This window comes from Ostrinia nubilalis, chromosome 3 (genome assembly GCF_963855985.1).
Source record: "Ostrinia nubilalis chromosome 3, ilOstNubi1.1, whole genome shotgun sequence".
NCBI classification, from domain to species: domain Eukaryota; kingdom Metazoa; phylum Arthropoda; class Insecta; order Lepidoptera; family Crambidae; genus Ostrinia; species Ostrinia nubilalis.
The window spans coordinates 352467-380180 of NC_087090.1; the positions used below are offsets into that span (position 1 = coordinate 352467).

The 27714-nt window shown below is 37.6% G+C and overlaps 2 protein-coding genes across 2 annotated transcripts in view; one reads left to right on the forward strand and one right to left on the reverse strand.

Moving 5' to 3' along the window:
• The window catches only part of LOC135088256 (nephrin), a 135420-nt gene extending 111233 nt beyond the window's left edge, over positions 1-24187 (reverse strand). The window contains exons 1-2 of the mRNA XM_063983132.1: positions 24126-24187; positions 5419-5627 (exon numbers count right to left, since the gene is read on the reverse strand). Coding sequence (XP_063839202.1) covers positions 5419-5627; positions 24126-24187 — 271 coding nt within the window. The remainder of the gene's footprint in view (positions 1-5418; positions 5628-24125) is intronic.
• Positions 1-27714, forward strand: part of LOC135087433 (uncharacterized) — a 364186-nt gene that overhangs the window by 164632 nt on the left and 171840 nt on the right. The window lies entirely within an intron of this gene.

A 27714-nucleotide genomic window follows, 5' to 3' on the forward strand; every position in this document is an offset into this window, starting at 1 on the left:
AACTTCTGCGTAATATTCCAGTTTCGCTTGTTCCTTATTAACTAAATGCACAACATTGTGGGTTCTCGTTGGACAGTGCTCATAGTTTGGAATTCTCTCAGCAACAAAACGTTGCTTGCTATCTCATCATGAAAGTTGAAACGGTTCCAATTTAATTTATATTATCATTTGCCCTACAAAAAGGCAGGCTTCGCGGAAACTCACATAACAATTATTGAAACGTTGAAATACATCTAAACTGCAACATTCCTGGAAATTTAATTAACTGTCGTTATCAATTTTGTTAATGATTCTAAATAATTCTCCTATTTAACATGCACTATCATTTTTAAAGTTTTATTATTATTTCACCATCACTCAAGAGAATCCTTGTACCAACTTAGAGCAGTTAAAATGTACATTTTCCTACATTTTGACTGTATTTTCTTAAGATTTACTCCGCTCCTCAAAATATCAACCATTGTCAAGGGACCACGCGGCGCTGAAAGCTGAGAACATTCACAGCTCACGCCAACAACACATCTTAGATAATGTAGGAATGAGATCTTGCTATGTAAGTAAAACACCTGACGTTACAGCTGCTACTTTATTTAATAATCTGCTGCTACTTTCTTCGTGCGAGGAAAGTTGTCGTCCGGTAAATATGGACTGATGGTCCTTAAGACCAATCTTTAAACGCTTTGTATGTTATATTTGTGTTTTGTGCACGTAATAAAATAAATAAGACTCCTTGTTTATACAGGAAATGGTTCAGTAAAGGGGTGGTCAAGATAAATACGGTCTTACTATTAAGTGCAATGTAGGATTTTCTAGATAGCTATTATATGTAATATTCGTTCCACGAGTGTAGACGGCATTACCTGCACCTCTCACCTTCAGAAGTGGCGGAATGGAGCGATTAGCATTTCCCTGGCATTTGCCTAAGGTCACTCAGTTTGGAAACGCAACAAAAAATTGCTCCTTTTGTACCTTATTTGTTCCCTTAACGATTGTTTGGCAAGACTCCAATTATAGAGATAGCGGGACTCGATCGCTGGAAGAGGCGGCCATTGAAATAATCTCGCTGATACTTTTAGGGGATATCTTTTCTTTGAAAATATTGTGTATTTTCAAAGACGAAGCAAATCGGTAAATGTTTCCTTTACGGGTACGAACTAAAACAAATTAAGGCTGAATTGAATAACGATTATCTAAAATAAAATATGTAAATGCAAATGAAATAATATGACAAATTGATTGCCTAAGATACATTTAAAGTTTTAATTATGCGAAAAAGTTGAATGGAGGATTGATGAACACAATAAAAATACAGTCAAACAGACGATGTAATAAACTCATCTCATTATTATTCTCAGTCTGCTATGCAGCTATGCATCCACCACATAATGTGAGTACAGTAAATAGGAATACAAAAAAATGTAAGACCATTAAAGTGTTAATTCACGTTCAATAAAATAACCACTAAAAGTAGTCCAAGAAATACACATCCACATTAGATCGCCGAGCGCACAACTTGTTTCACGCCGCAAACTGTGAGTTATGACGACAGCATTCTTTCAAGTTAACCGAAAGCTATTTATTTAGTCGCGTCGTCAGTGAGGCCGTTACGGTGACATGCGTCATACAAACGTCACGTTAGGGGCTCGTGAGGAAAGTAATAAAGATTGTACTAGTTGAAATCAAGCACCCGTATGTAGGTTTTGTCAAAAACTTCCGCGTGCACTCAGAAACTGAAGGTATAATTTATGTTAGTCATGTACACGGGAGGGTCAGTCGAAGAAGAGATTCCGGTAGATGAGTGAAGTTACAGAACGCTTGCGACAGTCCACTTCAAGCTTTGTGCATTTTATAATAATGGAAAAAAGCAAAAATTATAATTTATCTAATTCAACACGCTCAACTCACTCGAAAAATAGTTTAAAAATAATCCTGAAAAAATATGTCATGAAATATTGCAGGATGATAATGTTATGTATACCTAAGCCTTGAAACTGAATAAGTAGCACTCTCCTCGGTATATTCTCAAAAATTTAATCAAACAGTCGTAGCAAAAAATGTAAAATGGCCGAAATATTCTTTTACACCAACCTTCAACACTTCAGGGAACCATTGTCGAAGCACAACCTGACACGGGCAAAATCACCACTAAACCTTATTTTTTCGATGTAAAGCTCGAAATTCCTAAAAGTTTTGTAGTTAAGCTCAATTTTATTAACCGAAGCTGAGGTTTTAAGTTATAAATAATAAATTAAATTACCTGGAGTAACACGGGGTTTTTGCGTTAAAAGAGATTTTAGTAACGCCCTAGATAAATATAAAGAAGAACAGAGGTTGTATAGCGCCGTTTTGTAAAATCACCCGTGAAGAACAAACAATGGATATTCTCTTAGCTACTATATAAGGAAATTATTTACCTGAATGTTTGCCTCACAAAATTGTTCTTTTCATGTAGTTTGAATGATCAATCTTTTCGTTTCGGGTAGGTACTCGTACCCTGTACACGTTAGTAGTATTACAGTTTTCAATGTAAGATTATTAGTGATTTATGCTAAATGTATTATAAATATGAAAGTCGGTCTGCATTTCGCTGCAATTAACGCTGAAACCACTGACAAATTTTAATTAATTTTGAGATGGAGATAGATTGCACCGTGGAGAAAACAAAGCTAACTTGACTTCCAAAGCAAACTTGTGTGGAATTGAATACTCGTAGGAGATGAAAGTTTGGAAGAGTAAAATATATGTTGTTTATGCTTCTAAATTTTATCAACTGACGATCTACGACCGCATTTTTGTTCACGGGATTATAATTAAAGACAATCTGTAAATTAGATGAGTGTGTAAATACAAACAAGTACTTAATCTTTCTTGATTAATTTGGTATTTTGGTACAAGGTAAAGGAGCAATACAAAAAAACTTTCATAAAATGTCCCTTAAGTCATACCTACAAGATTACCTGTACAAAAATACACGTAAGTTAATTTGACAACATTAAATTAAATTCGATTAATAAAATGTAAAAACTAATAAAAAGCTCCTTGCAATCGGAGTCCACAATAGCTCCTAACTCCGGCGCCTGCGGGCGCGATATTGCGCGACTCGCTGACATGGAATGCCCTAATTAAATTAATAATCGATTTAATTAACCAACCCTAATGAATATAGAATGCCAAAGACTGCTCCGAACTGATTGAACATTCCAAAAGTTTGCTATCGATGCCGAACTTTGGGAAATGTTGTGCAACAGAATATTACAGACAACTAATTATTTGCCTCATTGGAGTTTGGAACAAGTAAATATTTTGATGATTTATACTTCTGAAAGTAACCGTCAGATACCGATCCAAGGTAATATTATGTTACATGTTATTATTTTTAAAGTCGTAGTATACATATAAAAATCTTGGTATTTAACAAAGACTCTTTGGACCAAACTAGGTACTTACCTCTGATGGAATATCAAAATAATGTTTTAGTAACTTCAAAAGCTAAAACTACATAAAGATCATCATCATCATCATAGCGTTTATTATATATGATTACAGGTCACTATTAATGATTTATTGAATAATATTTTCATGGATATTTCCATGCTACATTTCCTCTCTAGACAAAAACTAAATAAACAAAGAAAAACAATTAAGGACGATTTAAACCGTTGTAATGGAACTCCAGAGCCATACATCCAAGGTAGGGAATTCGCATTTGTAGATGTGCACTAATAGAGTCTAGGAACTCGACGCCATAAACCTCGGGGCGAGCCTATAAGTCTGGCCATAAGTCAGGACGGCGTGCAGCAGCCGTTTGCCTGGGACACCACAGGCAGGGTGACAACACGACATGGCTAAACAGGATAATATTCTACGTAAAGTACAGACAAAATATTTTATTGCTTTTGACTGTACAACAATGAAAAAAATTTTGTTGCTCCTGATATTTATTAAAAGTAGGAGATTAAATCTTTTCAGTGATGATACTGCCTATTTTTCAACATTTGGTGTCAATATTACGTCTTATAAACAAATAAGAGGTTAGCCATATTTAAAAGTAGCATCTTATATCTTACTACTTCTTTAAATAGATATTTGGTAATTTTGTGTTGTTTTTCTTTATCAATATTAGTCATAATTTGCATAGTCTATCAATGCAATATCTGCTCGTATATCTCTCTGAACTGTGCCGACTGATAGTAAGACTTCGTTAAGCGTGGTCGCCCTGCCCGCAGGTAGTGGTGGCGTAAATTTCGTCGCTTCCGAACCAAACAATTACGGCGGTTTATGAATACGTATGAGCCCAAGACTCGGCGGGTTATTGATACGGCTTGATTGATGCGTGCGCGCCGCGTTCCGAGCTCACAGGAACAGATCACTAGAGGTTGGGAGTTGAGGCTTTTGGGAACTGTCGGTAACATTAAATTTGTGCTTGGAATTGAAACCCACTGGCGTCATCGTAGGTATAAGAACTACATCTTCTTAAAGAGTAAGCCATAAAAAGAATTTACAGATAGTTTTATTATAACAGCTTAGGTATTCGCGGTTAAACGAAGTAAGATAAAAGCTATGAAACAGTGATTAACCTTTCTAGGCCGGACGCCTAACTAGGTGGCTACCGTTTATCTCGCGAGGGCCATGTTTCGACGAATCCAAGGGTGGGATTACTTTGGAGTTTTGGTCGTAAAATACATAAATCGTGAAATACTGGAAATATTTCGTTCAGATTTTCTAACAGGCTGATGAAGAGCAGCAATATATCTTAAGAAACTATTCTTGTAGAACATCGTGAATTACAAATATATCGAGGTCTAAGGCTATCTGTTTGTGTTTTGTTATGCTATGTTTTTTTATTCGCCGATCTTTAGTGTTTTTCGCGAGTTCTCAGCGCCAGCCGACATGTTGTCCCCAAGTGGTGGTAGGGCAAGCTGTATTTTGAACGTGTGTTCAGAAAAGGGTACCCAAATTATTAAAGAATTAGTTTTTGAAGCCCCTGAAGTACTTACCAACAACAGTAAGGTTGTATCGGAAGCTGGTGGTCTGCGTGTTGCGGAAGTCGACGCGGCAGCGGTAGACGCCTTCGTCGCGGCGCTTGACGTCTCTCACCAGTGGTGGGAGCTCGTGGCTTGAAGACCTGAGGGTCACTCACCGACGACAGTGAGGTTGTATCGGAAGTTGGTGGTCTGCGTGTTGCGGAAGTCGACGCGGCAGCGGTAGACGCCCTCGTCGTGACGCTTGAAGTCGCTCACCAGTTGTGGGAGCTCGTCGCTTGAAGACCTTAGGGTCACTCACCGACGACAGTGAGGTTGTATCGGAAGCTGGTGGTCTGCGTGTTGCGGAAGTCGACGCGGCAGCGGTAGACGCTCCCGTCGCGACGCTTGCAGCAGTGGTGGGAGCTCGTGGCTTGAAGACCTGAGGGTCACTCACCGACAACAGTGAGGTTGTATCGGAAGCTGGTGGTCTGCGTGTTGCGGAAGTCGACGCGGCAGCGGTAGACGCCCTCGTCGCGGCGCTTGACGTCGCGCACGAGCAGCGCGGCGGGCGGCGGCGCCGTGGAGAAGTGCGCGCGCGGCCCGAACACCTCCGGCGCCGACCAGTGCCGCGCCTCCGACAGGTGCTTGCCGCGCACGTCGAAGCTGGAACCAAACGCTCGTTTGAGATACTGGCCATTTTTAATTTGGGGATCGGCCTTAAACTGAGCAAAATGACTATCACTCAGAATCAGGCATTCAGTAGATTTAAAAGTTTCCATGTCCCGTTACATTTTAAAACACAGACATAATGAATTAATCACTTGTCTCTGTTAAAATTTAAAGAGATGGAACAATAAAAAGAAAAATAACAAATGAACAGTCAGCCCAATATAAACTTTATAGCGTGATTTTAAAAAATACAAGAGTTTTTAACATCTGTTTTAAACGAAGCCTCGAACTGAACATGAGTCGACGTAAATGAAAAAATGTACAGAAGAATAAAAACGGAAATAAAATTTAAATTGCGACGCGTACAACGTGAAGCGGCGCAGGAACGAGACAGGAGTCGGAGATCGCTAAGATCTTGAAAAGAGAAAAGATTGGAAACTCCGCAATACAACAGAATAAGGAAAGCGGGTACGAAATAAAACAGTGGAACGTCCGACTTTTTGCTCTTCACTACTCTTTTGTTGGAAGTGCCCGACAGATTTCTTAACTTCCTAAAGTTAAAGCGGAAAAGAAAGTAGGAATCTATTTTGATCGGATAAGCGGAGTGGATTCGGGTGTGGAGTATCTGCATGTAAAAGTCGAGTTCAAACTTCGCGTTACACGATGAAATTTTGAGGCGGGCGGAAAATATTTGTCACCAGCAGACGCGCATTGGCGCGACGAGCGCCGCCGCAAACCGCACGTCATCGGCGAACGCGCTCGTATCTGCCCTTTCAAACAAAACTTTGCTATACCGACGCGCAGTTTAATATATAACTTTCAAAAGTTCCACTGTTTGCCGGCGATGTTTCACGCGATACGGTTGTAACCGCCACACATGAAGAGACTATTGATGAGTGACGGGTGTAGGGAAACTAGTTCGATGAAGTTTATTGATGGCTGTACTGATACGACTATTGTGTAGTGGAATGAAAATGGCTCTGGATGGAAATGCAGACTTTGCTGAAATTCAAACGCGGGCGTAAATTTCCATTGCGATGGAGCGACGCGACGTGCTGCGCGCGTAGTGACGAATGTTGCGACCGACGGCGCTTTCAGCTGAAATTAACCTGTGCCCGTTCCGATACAAGTGCTACTTGATCTATGGCGTTTTTCACATCAAACTCTACCAAAGAGAGAGAACGTCGTTACAGAGCTGAAAATTTAAAACTCTATCTGGTTATGAAATGACTTTGCCTAAGTGCATTTTAATAAAATAAATGCAAAAATAGTAAAACGCTGAATTTCACTAATTCAATACCCGTTTAAGTTTTCGAGTGATATAATCAAGTACATACTTGAAAAAAGCTTGATAGTCCTTATTAATAACACTTAAGAGCATATTTTATGGTAAATATCAAATTTTCGTTAACCTATTAGATCAATGGAAAGCTTTTTATTATTTCACTCGACAAAAGACTTCCAGAAAAATAACGTTAAGTACCTACAGCTAATTCTAATAAGCTGCCGCTCGTTCACTTTGTAAGCCTTTCAAGGCGAAATTGGTTTAATAAAACGTAATACGATTTTTATCTAAGCCCCTGCTCTTTACGTAATTTCTTGATAATGACAGCCGGCAATTCTTAGAATTAGACAAAATGGCTTACGTTTCAAACAAATATTCCTGAAACGATGATAACTGTTTTGTGATAATTGGATTGTAAAGATATTATTTAAATTGAACTTAAAGCTGGAAGACGTAGTGTGGGCACGCCTCCCACTAGGTGGACCGACGATCTAGTGAAGGTCGCGGGAGGTGCCTGGATACGGGCGGCGTAGGTCCGGTCTTTGAGGAAATCCTTGGGGGAGGCCTTTGTCCAGCAGTGGATGTCAATCGGCTGAAACGAACTAACGATGGTTTTGATTTACTACAACTGTAAACGATATGGAAAACCAGGGTTATCAAATTCCTGAATAATTCGTTTAAAAAAACAAAATATTAAGACAACTGTTTGATACACAATGTGAAATTCCAAGCATAACTAATGTTCGGCCCTTCAGCAAAACCACTTATGACCCCGCTAGTGAAGGGCCGCGCTTTGCATAAGGAGGGTCGGTACAGAATAAACAAAACGGTAATAAGCGGCCCGACCATTAATCATACGAACATACACGCTCCATGATTTCATACGCAATCGCTTCAATTCAAAAGCCGTTGTGTAAAAGAATGAAAACAAATGTGGAATCATAAAAGTGTTTATGGGAATAAAAACGGTTAGGTAGCCGAGCTCGGGTAGAATGGATTTAAATTTTAAAAATCAAAATTTAAAGCCTTCTTAATTAATATTAAAAGTAATACAACAATTAATAAACCAGTTAAAAGTTTTGTAATTGTAAAAAAAATTTGGTCTTCAAAAATCTGAATCTTCATTTTTACTCGAAGGCCCGTATGATTAAATCTGTTTTGAGCGTATGTAATAATGTATTCATACTTGGGTCGTTTCATGATACGGGCCCAGAGACTCTTTTTTCTGTAGCGTGTAAGTTTCGGTATCCTTGAACTCTTTCCTCTATAAATAAATCTTCCCAAGCCTTGTCACAGAGAAAAATGGAGGGTAAGAACAAGCATTTCGGCATTTTTAACTGCTTACCGAAGGTATCATAATAACGATCTGCCGTTATCGCCGGGGACGGGCCGGGCCTGCTGTAGATACGGAGTCTGGCACTTTCATTTTTATGTAGATTAACCTCTCCATTATTTTTGGGGTACTTTGTTTTTGTTCCGGGTACACTGAAACGTACTCTTTACTGACACACATATTAAAAGAGAAAAAATATTTTGTTATAATTAACATTTAAAACATTTTCCCTGTTATTTCAATGCCTACTCGAATCTATACACTTATATCCTTGATTTGGTGTAAATATGTGGCTATTATCTCGCACCCTTCCTGGAATAAGTACGCAAGTGAAAAATGCCAACTTTTCAGGAGCGTAAAAAAACTGTCCTAAAAATTTATTACCATTATTAAAAATATGTGTTATACATCAAAAGATAGCTAAAAATGTCTGTGAGGGGCCTATGTATTTATATTTAAAATACACTTAATAGGTTTTGAGAAAAACTTAAAAAAGAGCGTTGCGTACTTATTCCGCGAAACATATTTAACACCTTGTTGTTGTAATTATGAATATTGCATTGTTCACATGTAAAGGAATACATGCTGTTTGGTATTATTGCAGATAACCACTTATTGGCGTTCAGATTTAGTCGTGCATTCAACGTGTAAGTGTAGTTTACGTAGTTTTTCCTCGAACTATTCGTATCGAAATAAATTCGTAAAAAGGATAACGTACTTTTACCTTGTGAAAAATTACATAACTTATGGTTGTATTTAAAATTATAGCTTTATTCAAAATCAAAAAGTTACAATATTTTTGCATAACTATATTATAATTTTCGAAAATTGCATTTTTAGGGAGAGACGAGCTATCAAAAGGACTAATGCCCGTTTTCACCATCAATCCCTAATTTGTAAGTGACTTCTATGGTGATACATAACAGGAATTTTGTTTTTATAGGGGTCACTTAAAAATTTGGGATTAATGGTGAAAACGGGCATAAAACTCATTTATTTTTGCAAGTAGGCTTTTATAAAGCACTTTTATAGTTTTACACTCCCCAGTATTAACCCAACCACTGCTTCAGGACATTTTTTTTTACGGAAGCGGTAGATAGATTTTTGTAAAGTTACCATTTAAAACAGAAAATCCACAATCACCATTTGCAGACACCAAACCGAGGAATGAACTGCCGCTTGCAGTATTTGCGGACCAATACGACCTAAAACAAGTCTGCTCTTTAAGAGTCTGCTCTTAAAGAGCAGACTCTAATACTTTAAAGACAATCAACGCACCTGTAACTCACCGAGGAGCGGGTGTCTATGGGCGGCGGGTAAACACTTACCATCAGGTGATTCGTCTGCTCGTTTGCCTCCTTTCCCTTTTAAAAACCCAGAAACATAACCACTCAGGTCCGTTCAATTAGAAAGGAAGTTACAGAAATCACTAGACCTAAAAAAAGATTAACGAACACACAGATTTTTTTTTATTAAAAAAGATACCTACCTGAAAAAGAAAAAGAAACAAGACTGACAGTATACTTACCTCATCATGCGATCGTCTGGAATAATACGGAGACAACTCGCGCACGATTATAATATTTGATGCTTTGTGTTAAGGTTCGATTTATATTTCACTGAATAACGAACTGCTTGTAGGTTCCCAGCTGCAAGAAAACCCGAGAAATATTATAATGAGATGAAACGTGTTTGCTTCATAAATGACTTCAGATTTATGTGACAAAAAATGATTCGGATTACCGGAGTACCGATTTCTATAAAATAATAAAACAATATTTTTATATCAACGACCTTTTATCAGGAGTGGACTGGTCAATTGAAGCTATAATGCTATAATTTAATGAGAACTTACAGAGCAGATAATAATACATCTGATGTGACCATCCACCAGGTTACACTTCAGAGAATGTGCGAAGGAATTACTCGACCTAATTCCACCAGCCCCCTTCCATCATCAGACGCAGGTTAACGTATCATTCCTACATTGTCGACATTTCACCAGCTTGCACTAAGCGTTTCGATAAACTCTTTTATAATGCGAACAGGTCGCTGCCTGCTGCTGTCTCTCCTGAGCACTATACCGGACCTTATAGGCACTTACAGGTAGATATCTATCATCTTATACTGCATCTCACTTAACATCACATGCAATTGCGGTCAAATACCTTTTGCTACCTAGTTCTGCGTTGAGTTTATGAAGTCAATAGAAGACAACAAAATATAAGCTAGTGCCAAAGTAGTTTTATGAACCTTGATGGAACAGTCCAAGTATTGGGTATTGAATGGAATTTGAGCACAGATTTCAATGCAATGTGAATATACCACAAAAAACCAACCATGAAACGTAACATTTTATCTTATACATCTGATCAAACTTTTTGATCCCCTTGGCTGGAGCTTAGCGTTAAGTACAGTCATGGCTAAGATTCTAATGGAAATAGAATAGAAAGTATTTATTTGTTTCAAAACAAAAACTTTGGCTGATAAAAAACTAGTAAGGATGGAAAGATAAGTAACTCATTAGAAAAAGATTGGATTAAGATACGGCAGGATTTGATTCACATTGACAAAATACAGATATAGGTTGGTATACTATCTATGTATAGTAGATACAGAGAAAAAATACATCATCATCATTTCAGCCACAGGACGTCCACTGCTGAACATAGGCCTCCCCCAATGACTTCCACATCGCGCGGTTGGAAGCACATAGTACGCAGAACTGACGGCCGATGGGGCAGCAAGGTTATGGAGCGGAGGCCACGTACCGTAAAACGCAGCGTTAGGACATCCATCCACAAGGTGGTCCGACGACCTGATAAAGGTAGCGGGAAGGCGTTGTATGCAGGCCGAGTAAAAATACAATATAATTAATTTAGCGATGCCTCTGTGAGTGCAATAAACTGCAGCCGTTCACTATCAACTAGATGAAGGATTTGAAACGAAATGAATTGCTAAAAAACTCAAGTGCTCTCTAAAAACTATTTTTTTTACCACGTCTTGAGCTATGTGGTGCTTTGAGTAAACTGGATGAAGCAAATGTGAAGAATACCAACCTCACAGATGTTCGAACACTGTGAACAGGTTTTTCTATTGTGATCGCCTAGCTGTCTGGAGAGACGAATAGGTGGAAATCTATTGTTGCAAACCGCGTCGTGGAGAAAGTCGAAAACGTTTATAATAATTAATACTATAATTCATAAGAAAGCTGATACAGCTCCACATTTGGGATTATCAAGGCGAAACCATTGGCGAGAAAATACGTGCACAGATGTTTCAATTGTGCTAAATTGAATGCTACTGCCAAAGTACAAATAATGGTAGATTTACTAGAACAGCAAGTATCTCAATCTAGACAATTCATGAACAAGGGAGACGATTTTGAAGGACCCTTTTAAATTTTGATGTCCAAGGGAACAAAACTATAGAAGCCTATAATATAGTGATATTTATTGTCTGCATGACTACAAAAGCTACCCACATTGAACTCGTTGGTGACATCACTTCCAAATCCTATAAGGTTCACACTCGATCAACCAGCGTGCAGCGATGGCGAACAATGCATTTAGGTGCCATCGCTGCACGCCAGCTGATCGCGCTGTGATCGCGTTGGTTTGGCCGAACCCTAAGTCTAATCGCCATCACTGCACGCCGGCTGATCGCTTGAGATTGCGTTGGTTTGGCTGAACCTATAAAGAAAGAAAGAACAGTTTTTATTTGGTCCAAAACTTATAGGTGATTTTATACGCTTTGTTGAAGAGTGGCCGGACCTGTGAAGCAACCAGGATAGGAACATTGTCTGAGCCAGGAGTTTCATAAGGCCTGGAAATAAATGCAGTTTACTGGACAAATAGCGTCAACACTAGGATAGGCACTACATTCCAGTGGCAAGTACAATCTGTGGAGGTCTGCGGAAGGTTGGCGTCCGGTCGATCAAGTACCACCTGAAAAGAATACAGTCAGTATTCCCTCATCGTACATACGAAAAGATGGCAACAGTTTTGAATCAGGTTGTTGCATTTTTAAACGTCTGACCATTACGAGTATGTCCTTTTGATTACAATAATCCTTAAAATACATATAAAAACTTGTGTCATTCTATAATTGGGGACACATCGATTGTTGCTTACTGCTTTGAAAGACGTAAAGACATACCTTGTCACGCTGGCAATACACGCAGAAGCTGATAAATGAACTCATGCTAATGGAAAGATGAATATTTATCACGATTACTACGATAACGGTTCACTGAAGAGAGAGACAGAATTTAAAATGGATCTTGTACTCATAAAGACCGATCATTTTACCACGTTTTACCACCATCATTGGTACGAATTTTTGATAAACACACAGGATCTGATAGTCTTACAAGAGTATTTAGTGCAAGAAGTAGTGGTTCGGATACTTAAATAACTGAAACTAAGTTAATTTGTGCTTTGTTAATAACTAAATTACATCTAAATAAATGTATCAATATCGGTATAAAACACAACATCGCCAAAAGTTTCGTAAAATAAATTAGGCAACTAGACTTGCACAAAGATAATCTACGTAGAAAATAACGTATCCATTGTTATGTATTATTATTCGAATAAAAGTTTCGTGGAAGAATTAGGCATCTAGACTTGCACAAAATTACCAGCACAATGTGCACAAAAGTTTCGTGGAAAAACTAAGCAACTAAACTTGCACCACGATACCCACCAAATAATATCCTAAAATAAGTATGCAACAATAGATACGCGAAAATAATTTTTAAAATCTTCGTGGAAGATGTACGTAACTATTAATATGCTATTATTCATACGGAACTTTATTAAACAATTAAGTGCAAATGTATTTACTTCGTTTTTGCTATGGAAATTTAGATATTTTAATGTTGCAATATTTTACATATTCGTACATAATTTCTTCATTTTTAAGAGAAAAATTATGAAAAAAATTGACAATATGTATTACCTCCTTCTTGATTTTTTAGTGCAATAAAAAAAATATCGCACAAGTGGACTTGCATACTTCTTCCAGGGGGGGTGCGATCTATGTGATATTATTTGTTTTTTATTTTACAAAAAAATAAGAGTATTAAAAAAAATATCATTGCAACTTTGTTCTATCATATTTGTTGTGTTGAGTTACTTAAAAGTAGTCCTTTGAACTCCACACATGGGATTGAGTGGCGGCGCCTCCACGCGAGCGATGTCACCTCCCGCCTGAATCTTCGCGCCATCACGCGGCCGCACTAGGCGTCATATTTTCCGGGATCCGTTGTTTTTATGCGTCCCGGAGGCGTGGGCTCATCACGGATTCCGCACCCGCGCCGTCAGACGCAAAACGACCATCCACTCGGCGGCCCTTTGTCAATTTGCCCCGTTCTCCCCTCAGCTGTGACGTCGCGAATAGTGACGCTCTGGTAAAATAGCGACAGGACTCTCTAACTAGCCGCCTAGCCGGCTCATGGCAAGACATAATTTCGAAGACTTGAAGTCTTTATGATATACAGGAGATAGGTACACTCCTTCTGTTCCCTACTCTCAATTCCACGTTATTCCTGATTATTCCAATCCAGATTAGTAGACCTTACTTAAATAAGCACCTCTGATCCTCTATTTATGCTGACGTAGGTACGAACCTAGAGTGAGAATTTACAGTGTATTTTCCAAAGATTACCATAAAAGTTATAACCATCTAGTCTTCATATTGTTATAAAGTTTTTAGAACTTACAACTAACACAGTAAATCGAGGGCAACTATCGATAACTAGACCTCCCTAGACGCGAGTTCGTGCGACGCTACCTGCGCCGTAGCATTCATCACGTTGCTACGTTCCGTAAGAGGGTAAGTAGATAAGCCAAATTTTAGAGGAGCCGGAAAGTGTCGCGCCATTCTAGAATGGTTAACCTTGTCGGCCCACCTTTATTTTTTCTCGTTTTTCCCTATGAAAAAGTCCCTTGTACCTATTATTTAATAGCATCACAATTTTGGCGTATTTGGGTCAAGACGATATTGTTCAAAATATTAGAGTCAGGAACATTTACGAGATCATCGGTCATCCTCATTGCACTAACGCCTTCAGCGAAATTCGAGCATACATTTGCGACAACATTGTAGTTAGATACGCAAACTAACAGACAAGGAGGCTGTCAAGGACGTACTTGTACTCGTGCATTGTCCTTGTTGGCATTATAACCATACCATAGATAAACTAGATTGATACCTTTCTCAATCCGCGACCACAAGTTCCAAAATACTATTGTACTCGTAGCATAAGAATGCCCTGTAAAACATGACAAAGTTTTGCTCTTTATAGTGCTGTAAAAAGTGTCTGACGAAAACGAGTTGTGAAATGGTAAGCATCAAAAATAATGTGTGTAACCTCAAAGTCCCTGAAACATTGTCAACCTCACTCTGGTAAGTCGCCCGGTATTTTTATAGAATATTCACTTAAACCAAACGGCAGACATCAACGCTTCCCGTGAGACGCGCGAATATAAATCATCCCTCAACCGGTGGAAATAATCAAAAAGGCGACGACGCAACTCACAATCTGCACCCCTGCCCTTATACAGGGTGTTTCGCAAACGCGCAATCCTGGAAAAAATCGACAAGACAGTTTTCAATTTACATTATACAGTCAACAATATAGCAGGCTATATCAATACAAAATAGTGACAGTTAAACCTTTATGACTCAAGAACGGCTGGACAGATTATGATGAATTGTCTGTTAGGTAGGCGATACAAAGTCGGGCTGGGTCAGCTAGTTTCTACATATAGCTGTAGACGAACTACGATGGAATGTATTCTTGGTTTGACCATTGCGTATGCTTCAATAGTTAGGCAGCCTTTAAAGAAACAAATTAATTTATTATTTATTTACTATTTTGTGCAACGTTTACCACCATCACCCATAGCATTATCACACCGCCTTCACGCTTGCCGACCCACCAGCGCAGGTCTTTCCCCAACCTCGTGACATTTTAAGTAATCCCTCTCCTTCCTGCCACAATACGCGCACCACGTACGAGGGGCGCATATGAAGAAGGCAACCTTCACAAAATAACAACGCACAGTAAGCCTTCTATTTCTTCAAAAAGATAATGATCACCATCACAACGAGAGTAAAAACTCAAATACATAAAAAATTAAGTAGTTTTTAATTATTGTTACGATTGCGTGCGTGCCTTACCTATGCTAATTTTGTAAGCGATGTGAACTACTTATTTTGATGGGATTAAGTTGTTAAACAAAAATTTAAAAACTTTATCTTCTCGTTTAGTAAATTTTACGAGCAAATTTAATGGGATAGTTAGTGTAATATTAGTGTATATTTTAATCTGCGTGGCTTTTTACATAAAAATGAATTGGATTTACTGATCATATTTTTATTATGATGCCTTGTCCGAGGCTGACGAACTCTGCCAATTTATAATTCAATTCTAAGCAATTGCGCTCATCATCTTTCGTATTGAGCGAGGTTAACTTTTCTCCCCTTCTCTCTTCCTCTCTCTCTCTCTCTCATCGTGTCAATAATTTTATAAATATTTTCCTGAAATTAAAATGATTCGAAGCCTATTACCAAATCTCTGTGTGACCTTTAGATCTTCAAAGTACAATAGAAAAAGAGATTCACCAGAAAAAGGGTGAAATGTCATCAATCAACAGGGACTTTTATGTCCTAAGTAAAGATCCAGCCTAGTTGTGAGTTTAGCGCGTACAATTTCGAGAAAGACCTTCGTCTAGTACCAGAAAGGAACTAGGCAAATAAAAACATAAAAACGTTTCCGAATATTGTGAAGTTGTTAAAACAATAGCTCAATACAGTAGGGTTGGGTCTCACGGCATGTATCAATGCTAATTACACGTGTTAAATTAATTAATTGGGCTTTTCTACCGACATAAGGAAATGCGTTATACATAGCTCATCCTGACCTCCGGTTGATGTTGTTCCATCACGCGCTCCTCGGACAACTAAGCAGGTACAAAGCCTACGCCCAAGGGCTCGCTGTCATCGCCATTAACCGTCCGCCTAAAACTTACATATAATCGTGTTCCATGCTACAACGTTAAGCCATCTCTGTTTGGACTTTCGGTTATATTTAATTTTACAGGTTCGTTCGTTAGTTTCAACCGAAAGACGTCCACTGCTGGACAAAGGCCTCCCAAGGCATTTTATAGGTAGGTAGTATTATAGAATTTCAGTTTACGACTCAAGCAATAGTAAAAAATCTAGAAAGATGATCCACATAACACGTGTCTCGCGCAATAACAGACACGCGTGACGGCTACATTTTTTAATCGACTTTCAAAGCCCAATGCTCGTAATTTCAAAACCAGGTAACTGAAAAACTACGGCTATTTTGTTAAGTGACCAGGAGTGTGTCTGTCGCTGTCAATATTATTATTCTGTGGCCTCGGCTTATTTTCGCTGTCATCACTAGGAGCTGTGACGACCGATAACATTGAATAGTTGGGCCGGGCCTTGGAAAACAACCCGCGAACTTACGACGCATATCGTATTGAAATGTTCCCGCGTTTACGGCCACATATTTTGGGTGAAAAATATTTCTGTTTTTGTCTAGGTATACGGATGTGAGCATATACGAGTAGGTATAGTTACAGTGTGTTGTATAGGTGATGCAGTTCATTGTTTGTTCAATCAACGTGTACTTATAAGATTTTCCATAATTGGTCATTCGAGTGTTTCATGTCGGTAGTTTGAGTACTGACAGTTCAAACTCTACATTTGCCAAACTCGGAGTAATAACCTAATACAAATGAGACTGAAAATAGACAGTTGAATTGCTACTGAAAACTCACTAACTAAATTCTACTGGTTACGTGGCCAAAACATGGTGAAGTTAACTTTCAGCTCAGAACTCAAATTTATATTATAAGGTAACAGGTAAGGTAGCAGGAAATTTTCCATAATTGGTCATTTCGAGTTAAGGTACGAGTAAATACGAGTCAAAATCAAACCGAAGGCATATTTAACTCGTGTTTACTTACTGAACGCGAAATGTTTCAAATTCAATCCCTGAGACGAACGAATCTTTGTTCTATTTTGAAATTAATTTGTGTTAGGCACAAGTAATCGGCTTTCGTTCTTAGTCGAATGATTCACGAATGATAATAATTTTAAAGCCGTGAGTTAAGCGTAGCCGAAACAGGCGTTGCTAGGTGACTGCGGGGTGCGGGCTTCCAAATTTCATGATTTTATTACACCAAATAAATCGCGGTAACATTCTACTCAATGTTTGTGGAATAATCCTTAAATAGGTTGTCAAAATTGAGACATTCCTCCCAGTATTGAACTACGACGAAGTTAGTGAGCAAATGAGTGTAACGATCGATCTCACACTTGGTAGAATACTGGCTACGTAGTGAAGTATTAACATCTTCTAGCAACATAAACAAGTGTACAGAAATGTCACGTACCGCATTGGGCCCACGCTAGCTGTGATAAAGGCTTAACACCTGAAAAACAAAACAAAGAAAGGGCGCGCGTATTCTGTTCAGCCAATAGTACAGTAAACCGCTTACCGTTGTAGAATTTTTTAATTCTTATGCTGAAAGGCTTAAAGTTGATTATGGCTGTATTCGCTGTAGTGCAAAGCAAAAAATGTTTACGGCCTCTGGGGGCTGTCGGGAAGCCGGGTTATCATAAACCAGCCGAGTTATCAAGCCTGCACGGGACGTTCATTTGCTTTTTACGCTAGTAGTAGTGTTAGGCAAAAACTTTGTGTTTATATTAACCTAGTTATAAGCAATGTTTTCAGCATAAACTTGTTGGTATTATAATTATTTAAGCTAAGTTTTCGACTAAGGTATCTAGAATGGTATTTTTATTTTGTTTGTCTTATGGTTGTCCAAGTTCAAATTCTTTCTTGTTTTGTAAATATGTAGGTACATTCATAAATTATTTACTCGTTTCTTAAGTGTTTGTAATTTTTTTTTACGAAATTAGGCTTAAAGTAGGAATTTTGGAAGAAGAAGAAGTAGTAAACAGTAGCTTGCAAACATATAAAGCATATTCTTTACTCCAGAGTAATAGTGAACCTTCGTTTAAATGTTTAATCTTTGACATATACAGGGTGTCCCGTAATGTAACGTCAAGCCGGAACTGGGTGTTGAGGCAAGTTGTGCTGGTTATCAGAAAAATATAAAAAAAAATCTATGTGGCATATTTTAAAAATAATAGGCATTTAAAAAAAATCAAAAAATTCTACTCCAGGTGACGGTCCTTTTACTCGTGTTGCCATAAATCTTCACTTTTTCCAAATTTTTTTTTTGTTATGTAACCCTGAATAATGCTTCTCTAAATTGTTATCAAAATTACAAAACCAGCTGCTCCAACTTGGATGAAAAAAATAGATTATTCCCAAAAAAAATATCAAAATAAAAATTTTGCCTAATTTAAACTGACTGTACTGAAAAAAAATTGTACTACGCGAGTGTGGCAAGTGACGTCATAATTTGGCGCATTTAGTAAGGATTCCAAAATGGTATAACACTTTGTAAAATCTTGCTGTAATTGTCGACAATTTTTGTTTATTGGAAATAATCCCGTTTTTAACTTTATCTACCTTGGTTAAAAATATTATTCTAATGTGCCCAAAATTCAAGTTTCTGGCGTAAGTGAGATGGAGAAGCCATTTTAAAAGGTATGAGCGGGACGAAGAGGGCCATCTTACCAAGCAGGGATGTTATGGATATCCGTAACCGTAACCGAAACTATCGGATATCCGAAATAAAAAAATGTCCATAACCGTAACCGAAAGTGATTCAAAAGTTACGGATAGTTTCGGATAAAGGCCAAACTGCAAAACTTTATGAAATCTGCAGTATACACGCCGCAGCTGCAATGCCGCGCTGCCGATTTCATAGTTTTGCAGTTTGCGGTTGCAGTTTGCGGTCTGCGGCCCGTCTTGGAATTGTACCTTAAATCTTAATATTAGTTACCAACTTGTCTGGCATTCGCTGGCACCATCTAATATGCCAGCCTGTTTTACCTTTATCATACATAGGTGTCATCTTAGTTGGTACATAAAGTAGCTATGTGGGTCACGCTCACGCAGCATCTTGCTATTTGTATTATACCTACATTTTTGAAATTCTAATAATTCCATAACAGAAATTATCCGAGACTTTCGGATAATCCGAAATGATTTCATATCCGTGACCGTAACCGAAACCGGTATAATATTATTCTAATATCCGTAACCGTATCCATAACCGAAACTTCATATCCTTATTATCCCTGTTACCAAGTACAAGTGCAGGCAGAGCAGGTAGTAAAGGCGCGCGCGCACGGGTGACTTTTGTCACAGTATGTCAACTACTAATTACTGTCATGGTGACAAAAGTTTCTGTGACTGACTGTACGGTAGTCAGTCACAGAAACTTGAATTTTGGGCACATTAGAATAATATTTTTTAACAAAGGTAGATAAAGTTAAAAACGGGACTATTTCCAAAAAACCAAAAATTGTCGACAATTACAGCAAAAATTTACCAAGTGTTATACCATTTTGGAATCCTTACTAAATGCGCCAAATTATTACGTCACTTGCCACACTCGTTTAGTACATTTTTTTTTCAGTACAGTCAGTTTAAACTAGGCAAAATTTTTATTTTGAATTTTTTTTTGGGAATAATGTATTTTTTTCATCCAAGCTGGAGCAGCTGGTTTTGTAATTTTGATAACAATTTAGAGAAGCATTATTCAGGGTTACATAACAAAAAAAAAATTTGGAAAAAGTGAAGATTTGTGGCAACACGAGCAAAAGGACCGTCACCTGGAGTAGAATTTTTTGATTTTTTTTAAATGCCTATTATTTTTAAAATATGCCACATAGATTTTTTTTTATATTTTTCTGATAACCAGCACAACTTGCCTCAACACCCAGTTCCGGCTTGACGTTACATTACGGGACACCCTGTATAGTGCGTTGCCACTACACGTAAGTTCCTCGCGTTCAGTCCGCGGAGTATTAGTGCTACAAGTTGCGGCGCGTTCTTGAGACAACGTGCTAAGGTCGACAATGCCTCGGTGGCCCTCAAACGTGAATCACCGCTGCAAGTCGTCGGCATCGCCAGGGACGCGTTTAAATTTGCAATTCAACAGCTCCGCTGTGTGTCGCCATATTTGATAAACAAATATGAAAATGAAAAACACAAAGGTAAGGAAATGGGGATACGGGAAGATGATTTCTAAAGCTGGGTTGCACCATCTTATTTAACTTTGACAAACGTCAAAATCTGTCAAAATCCATACAAAAAAACACCGGTTATCGTTAAAGTTACGGTCATTTTAGGTGGTGCAACTCAGCCTTAGTTTGTAGTAGGTAGAAAGGAGGAGAGACTATCGAGTAGTCGAGCGTTTATTTTAACCTTTTGTCAAAGTTTGTTATGTACTAAATTATGAACTCTACTGAGTTTCCGAACGCCTTGTTTATGAATCACTATTCAGCCAATAGATTGGCAGAAGGACATTTAAATAATTGTTTCCTAAGTAGAATTCATAGTAAGAAGAATCTTATCTGGGAAGAAGATTCAATTTGATCTCTGCAGAGTTTTTCAGAAGTCATTGACTAATCTATAAATAAATAGATATGAATGCAAAAGAACGAGGCTTGTTACATAATACATTTTTTTTGTAATTGTCTCAAGTCAATTTATAGTTTGCATTATGTGGCAAAAGAACTTAGGCCCGCCATACATGGGCTTCTCGAGCAGTTAGCCAATGATAAACATCAGCGAATCAGTTGCAACTGCTCGAGCGGTCCGTGTATGTGCGTCCATCGAACTCTGCAGTTCACTGTGCAGTCGCAGCTTGAAGTTGTCGACCCTGACTGATTCAAGCGGTCCGTGTATTGCCGGTCTTAGTGGTTCGAAATTTTGGACATTACAATTTTATAATTTCTCATATTACTTATACGCAATATTGTGATCGTAGCATGCTCGGTTAACGACAATGACTAGAAGGGGTAGCAGTATCCCAAATTTCGGCAGCATAGAAGTAATGCGTGCTTTTGTCTAAAATGTCCTCTTTATTAATAAATCTGTAAAATAGGTACGAGTATTCCTGCTCTGCATTGTCTTTGTGCGAGTTCATACGGCACGAAGGTTCAAATCCCGGGCCAGACATGATGCATCGCCTGTCCCGGCTTCCGGATCGCGATTTATGCTTTTTGCAACATTTGCGCTAACTACGTAACGTAATACCAGGGCTGCTGACTCCAGCAACCGGAATACTACCTAAATTTTGATTGAAAATAGAAAGATCACATGCACGAGTATGACTAGATTGTTTTTACGCTGTAAGAAGACTCAAAAGAAGATGAGCGACAACTTTAAAGTTACAAATTGGTTATTTTCATGACTTGCATGACGAAAAAAAGACAATAAAACAAGCAACTAAAGTAACAGGCAGTGAAGACCAAATTAAAAATACTTTATAGAATTTATTGGTAATAATTGTATGATATATTTTAATAACTACACATACAAAACAAATATACGTGGAAATTCCACGTTTTGAACCTAACCCTATGGATCCTTTTAATGATCCTAAAATAGACGACAACCCTACCAAACGTGTAATACTCGTGTCTCATGTATGCACATGTATTAGAATTCTAAATGGACTCATTAGGGGCTAATTTTCATAATTATGAACTTATTGTGTCCGTTAATGAGAGGCGCGGCGCTGGGAGGCGAGATAGAGGAAACGAATGTGTGAGGAGGGCCCGGTAATGGAGGGGGACCTTCAAATAAAAATGGATGATGATCATTTACAGCCGAGCTCTCTAAACAAAACAGACTTATTAAATAAGTGACTGAGTTTGTTGCGGCGCTTCTTCTCAGCACTTGCCAAATGTTGGTCTCGAAGCGCTGGTAGGGTAAAAAGATTATGAGACATGTAGAGGCTCCTTAAGAGCAAAATGACGATTTGTAAGAACTATTTATTAGTCTAAACAAATAAATAAATTTTGACTTTGATTTTGAAAAAGTTCCTCATCGCTCGATTGTTTTATTTAAACAAAGCACAGTATTTTTCTTATTTGGAACAGAGTCTCAATTTCACCTGCTGGTAAATGATGATGAGATCTAAGATGGAGTACACCTGCTCAGTAAATACCTTTACTTTAAAAAGATACGTGAGTGTGCTCTAAGTTCGTTTATAAAGTTAGGATAACCATAAAATTACATAGAAAATACGAGTAAATCCTGCTTAACATACAGCATTAATTTAGATAAATGGTTAACAATAACGCATAAATCAGCAAATATCCAGTCCTCCACAGAGCGATGATGCAAATCCAATGATCGCTACTCATAGTAATTCGTTGGAATCGTATCAGTGAGTTCAGCAACTGGATTAGCAGATATTGCCAAAATTCAATTTGTCACTTGAAATTATACTAATTGCAGATCAGTCGCGTGGAAGTGTTCTGTTATGTATTCAAACAAATTTCATTTGAGGTGATAGCGACAATTTAATTTTACACCAACAATTATTTTTTTTTTTTTTTTTTTAAGACTTTATTGCACACACAACAATGTTCTGTACAAAAAGGCGAGCTTAATGCCATACGTCATTCTCTACCAGCTGACCTTGAGCAAAACAGAGATATTTAGTAGGCGGTGCTAAAAAGCTACAAAAATGTACACAATATAATACATAAAATATTATAATATATATTTATACAAAATATATACATAAATACATACATATAATTTATATAAAATGGATGACGAGAGGTAAGGGAGGATAGGAGAGGATAAGGGAGAAAAGGAAAGAATAAGGGAGATCAAGACGACATGATGCGTTCAAGAAAATATTTGCGCACAGAGTGTTTGAAAACAAACTTACTAGGAGCCTGCCTGATGTTCTCGGGAAGAGCGTTCCAAAGGCGAATGGAATTGAGGAGAAATGAATTAGAGAGGAAACCAGTGCGGTGGGAAGGAGTGGAGAGAAGGAGCGTGTTGGACGAACGAAGTTGACGTGCGTGCGTCGAACTCAGAAGTTTAAACTGTGTTTTCAAATAGGAAGGGGAGTTAGGGTCATTTAAGATGGTAATTATAAATAAAAATAAAACCGACTCCAAAAAACCTACACTAAAAAAGTAGAAAAATAATTACTAATTACCTACTTATTTATTAGGACGAATTATTAATATTTATGTAGGTATACCATGATTGATACTTCTGGAGTCGGTGCCAAGATTATGAAACATGTAAAGTTTGCCTGCACCGACTCCAAAAGTATCAATCATGGTATACCTACATAAATATTAATAATTCGTCCTAATAAATAAGTAGGTAATTAGTAATTATTTTTCAACTTTTTTAGTGTAGGTTTTTTGGAGTCGGTTTTATTTTTATTTATAAAATTTTACTTATTTCTTGCTTTTTAGTTAAATAATTATTACCTTGATGTTACCACTGAAGGTAGGCAGTACATTGAGACCATATTCTTAATGTATATTATAAAAAAGTTCATCCCCAATTTTCCACCCTTGGGGGTGAAATATTTTCTTCAAATTCGCATGAAACCACTCTTTTGATAATACCTATTCAACAAAAAAATAATCGTTCGAATTGGTTCATAATCGGCGGAGATATTGCGTATAAAAAAAGTTCATCCCCAATTTTCCACCCTTGGGGGTTGTTTTTTTATTATTAAATTTAAATGGGACCACCCTTGAGGTATTACCTATACACTGAAAAAAGATTTGTTCAAATCGGTTCATAATTGGCGGAGTTATCGCGTAACAAACATAGAAAAAAAAAAAAAAAAAAAAACATACGGTTCGAATTGAGAACCTCCTTTTTTTGAAGTCGGTTGAAAAGGGTGGTAAGGATTCTAACATTGCGCCGTGCAGGGACAGGTAGCCAATGGAGCTCAGACCGGTGGGAAGAGACATGGTCATATTTGCGAAGACAAAATATGAACCGGATGCAATGGACATGGCGCACAATTTTTGTTGAAGATGCCAAAAAATACTACAAAAAATTAGAATGAATACTGTATTTTTACTTTTTTGATATCTTTAAAAATGACTGAAATATTCAAGCTCAAAGTGCGCTCTTCCGCTAGGAGAGATTTTCCGCGCGGATTTTGAAAATGTGACGTAGTAACATGAAAAGCTGCATGTAAGATATTATCTGTGTACAATGGTTAGAATGGTTAGTAGGGGAGCCGAAGCGGGGATTTCGGGACTTACTAAAGAGTGGCAGACTAACATACAAGGAAATACTTTGTACCTGGTTGATTACCTTTAAGTATGAATTTTTGATATAAAACGGCATGTTCTTATGCCTCTCACCCAAAAAATATCTCAATTAAGCCCAAATTTGAGACCGCAGCCAAACTTTGAGTGACGATGGAAACTAGCCTAGATGGAGGACACATGAAATTGAACTTCTGCTTCTTCATTGATAAAGACTTATCATTTACCATACCTTATCATTTTGTATTCCATTTTCAAGTCACTTTTTTTTCGCTTACTGTTTAAACAAAACGTGGGATTTTTTAAAATCTCAGGTCTTTTGAACGCACATCTGAACGATGTCTGGTTTTAATTTCTTCAGTTACTCCGTGACCATGGCGCTTGCAACAGTGCCGAAATATTGGAAACTCAAAACTAAGGTACATGGTAGCAATCCCGTCAGTAATAATAATAGGAAAATGTCTTGAAAAATAAGTAAATCGTATATTACTTTATGTAACTAATTTTATTATGTATCATACTTATAACTAATCACTTCATTCAGAACTAGAAAACGATTCCAAGGATTCCACTTTTCTTCAATAGATGATCAAGATAAAGAGGTATTTATTATAAATTGCTCTTCCACCATTTCAATTATTCTATCTTACATCTTACTTGATGAAATCTTTTTCAATTTTATTTACATGGTCATAACATTTTCACCATTCCTCTGCACCAATTTGTGAGGTACACCTGAAACCCCCGATAAAGCAGCTATTATAAGAATAATATTTAAAAAAACCCTCCTTCTGACGCAGTTAGGTAATAAACTAAATGTATCAAATTTCACTCCAACTTACTGTCAACTCAACGACGCGCTTTAAAATCAAAGATTGACTTTGAATTATGCCTTATTTTACAATACACATTTAAAACAATATGACTTGCTTGAGCTTTTTCGACTTTTTCACAAAAATAACAAATAGGCATGAAAAGATTACAAAATTTCTGCAGCGACTGACAGTTCACTTGATTTACTTTGACAGGTGACAATAAAGCCATAGACATTTGCCATATGAAAGACACACTTTTCCAATATTTTTGTTTGCCATGAGATTCTGGTACACCTATACCTATCATTTAATGAAAAGATAAACTAAACTTTTTCAGCACAACGAAAATCTGCTTTGGCGCGTAGCAATGCAACGTGACAACTGCAGTTCGGACTTCTTTATGCGTCCACTACACATACAATAAAATTCGAACTATCGCACATTTTTTCTTTTTTAATTCTAATTCAGTAAAAAATGTTTTTGAAACCTTCATTAAAAATTCAAAAGTTATTATCATATGACAGAACTTGTACATTGAATAAAATATTTTTCTTTTTATCATCAAGCTTAGCAGTCTAATAAGTTACTATGACACTCGAGTTAATCCACATTCAGCACCATAGCCTCCCCTTCTACAAGGCCCTCTACAAATGTCAAAACGTCACTTAACCCTTTTAGCACCAGTTCTTTTGTTTTTGAGAAGATGTACCCAAATTTTTATATCAATTTAATTATAGTCCAGTCGTTTGGTACAAATTAACGTGGTTACCTGGAAAGTGTTACGGGAGTTTTGAAAATTGGTGATTAAAATAGATTTCGCTATGCTCTCTGTTAGTTAAGTGTGATTGCCGCGCTCGTTGCGAAATTGGAAAAATGCTGCCTTAGAGAAGATTTTTGATAGTTACATTCTTTCCTATTTCGTCGTTACAGCCAAATGACGTTCACTGCTGGACAAAGGCGAGAGGCCTTTGGGTTTTCCATAGGTTTTTCATAATGAACAGTCCTGCGCTGCCCGCATTCAGGTTCTTCCCGCGACCTTTACCAGATCGTCGGTCCACCTAGTAGGAGGCCTGCCCACGCTACGTCTTCCAGCCCGTGGTCGCCACTCAAGAAATTTTCTGCCCCAACTCTGTCTGTCTCTACGAGCTATATGTCCCGCCCACTGCCACTTGATTTTAGCAATTCTGCGTGCTATGTCGGTAACTTTGGCTCTCCTGCGGATCTCCTCATTTCTGATTCGATCACGCAGGGAAACCCCGAGCATAGCCCGCTCCATCACCCTTTGGGTGACCTTGAGCCTTCTTATGAGGCCCATAGTAAGCGACCACGTTTCAGAACCTTAAACTTTCCTATTTATTTCACGACTAGCTTTTGCCTGCGGCTTCACCTGCGTGAAATTTAGTGTCACAGATCGGCATAAATTATAGCCTATATGTTAATCTGGGTTACAAACAAAACAATAATATTGTACAGTTTCAACAAAATCCGTTGAGTACTTTTTGCGTGAAAGAGTAACAAACCTGAGACACAGGAATCTTCCTAGTTCAGGTATCAACCCACCAACATTCTTACTTTTTGTTTTTCCTGATTGTTTATTATCATAATATTATCTGTTATGTTGGTGAGAAATAAACATTACTTTACTTTATTTTAAACTTCCAGACATCCAAACTTTCGCATTTATAATATTAGTAGGATACAATTATGTAATGTAGAAACAAACAAGACAAAAAAAAATGTATACTTCAGCAACGCGAATTTTTTTATACTTCAGCATATTTAGGACACCCGGCAGCGTGTCCTGCCATGATCAAAGAAAAAATAACTCGCAATTTAGCAGGTACATTAATTTGACTGTTTCACAACTCTAAATCTATTTAACTTACATTACATGAAATTTATCACATTTATCAAAGCTTCTTAGCTTGTCTATGTCCCAAAAATTATAAAATGAAAAAAGTAGTTGTCAAAAACCTTTTTAAGGCGGATTTTTTTCAATAGGGCGGGCGCGCGCGCGGCTATAAACGAGGTCACAAAATTCGGAAAGAACATAGCGAAATCTATTTATTCACCAATTTTCAAAAATTCCGGAAAACTTTCCAAGTAAAATTAACAAATACTGGACTATTTACTCGTTATTGAGCACAAAGACACAAACTTGGTTATTTTTCCAGAAAAATTATATTTAAGTGCATAAATGTAAAAATGGCTTCATAGTGCACAAAATTGGCAATAGGTGGCATAATAATGGTTATTTTTTTAGCGCCTAGTTTGAAATGTGATTGAACGATGACAACTAACAACAGTTGTCAGTTAGGTAAAATTTTATTTTAGTTGGAAAAAGACAAAAAGTGGTAAATGGGTTAACGTGCGGGGGCTGCAAAATCATGTTGTGACGTCACGCGCGAATAT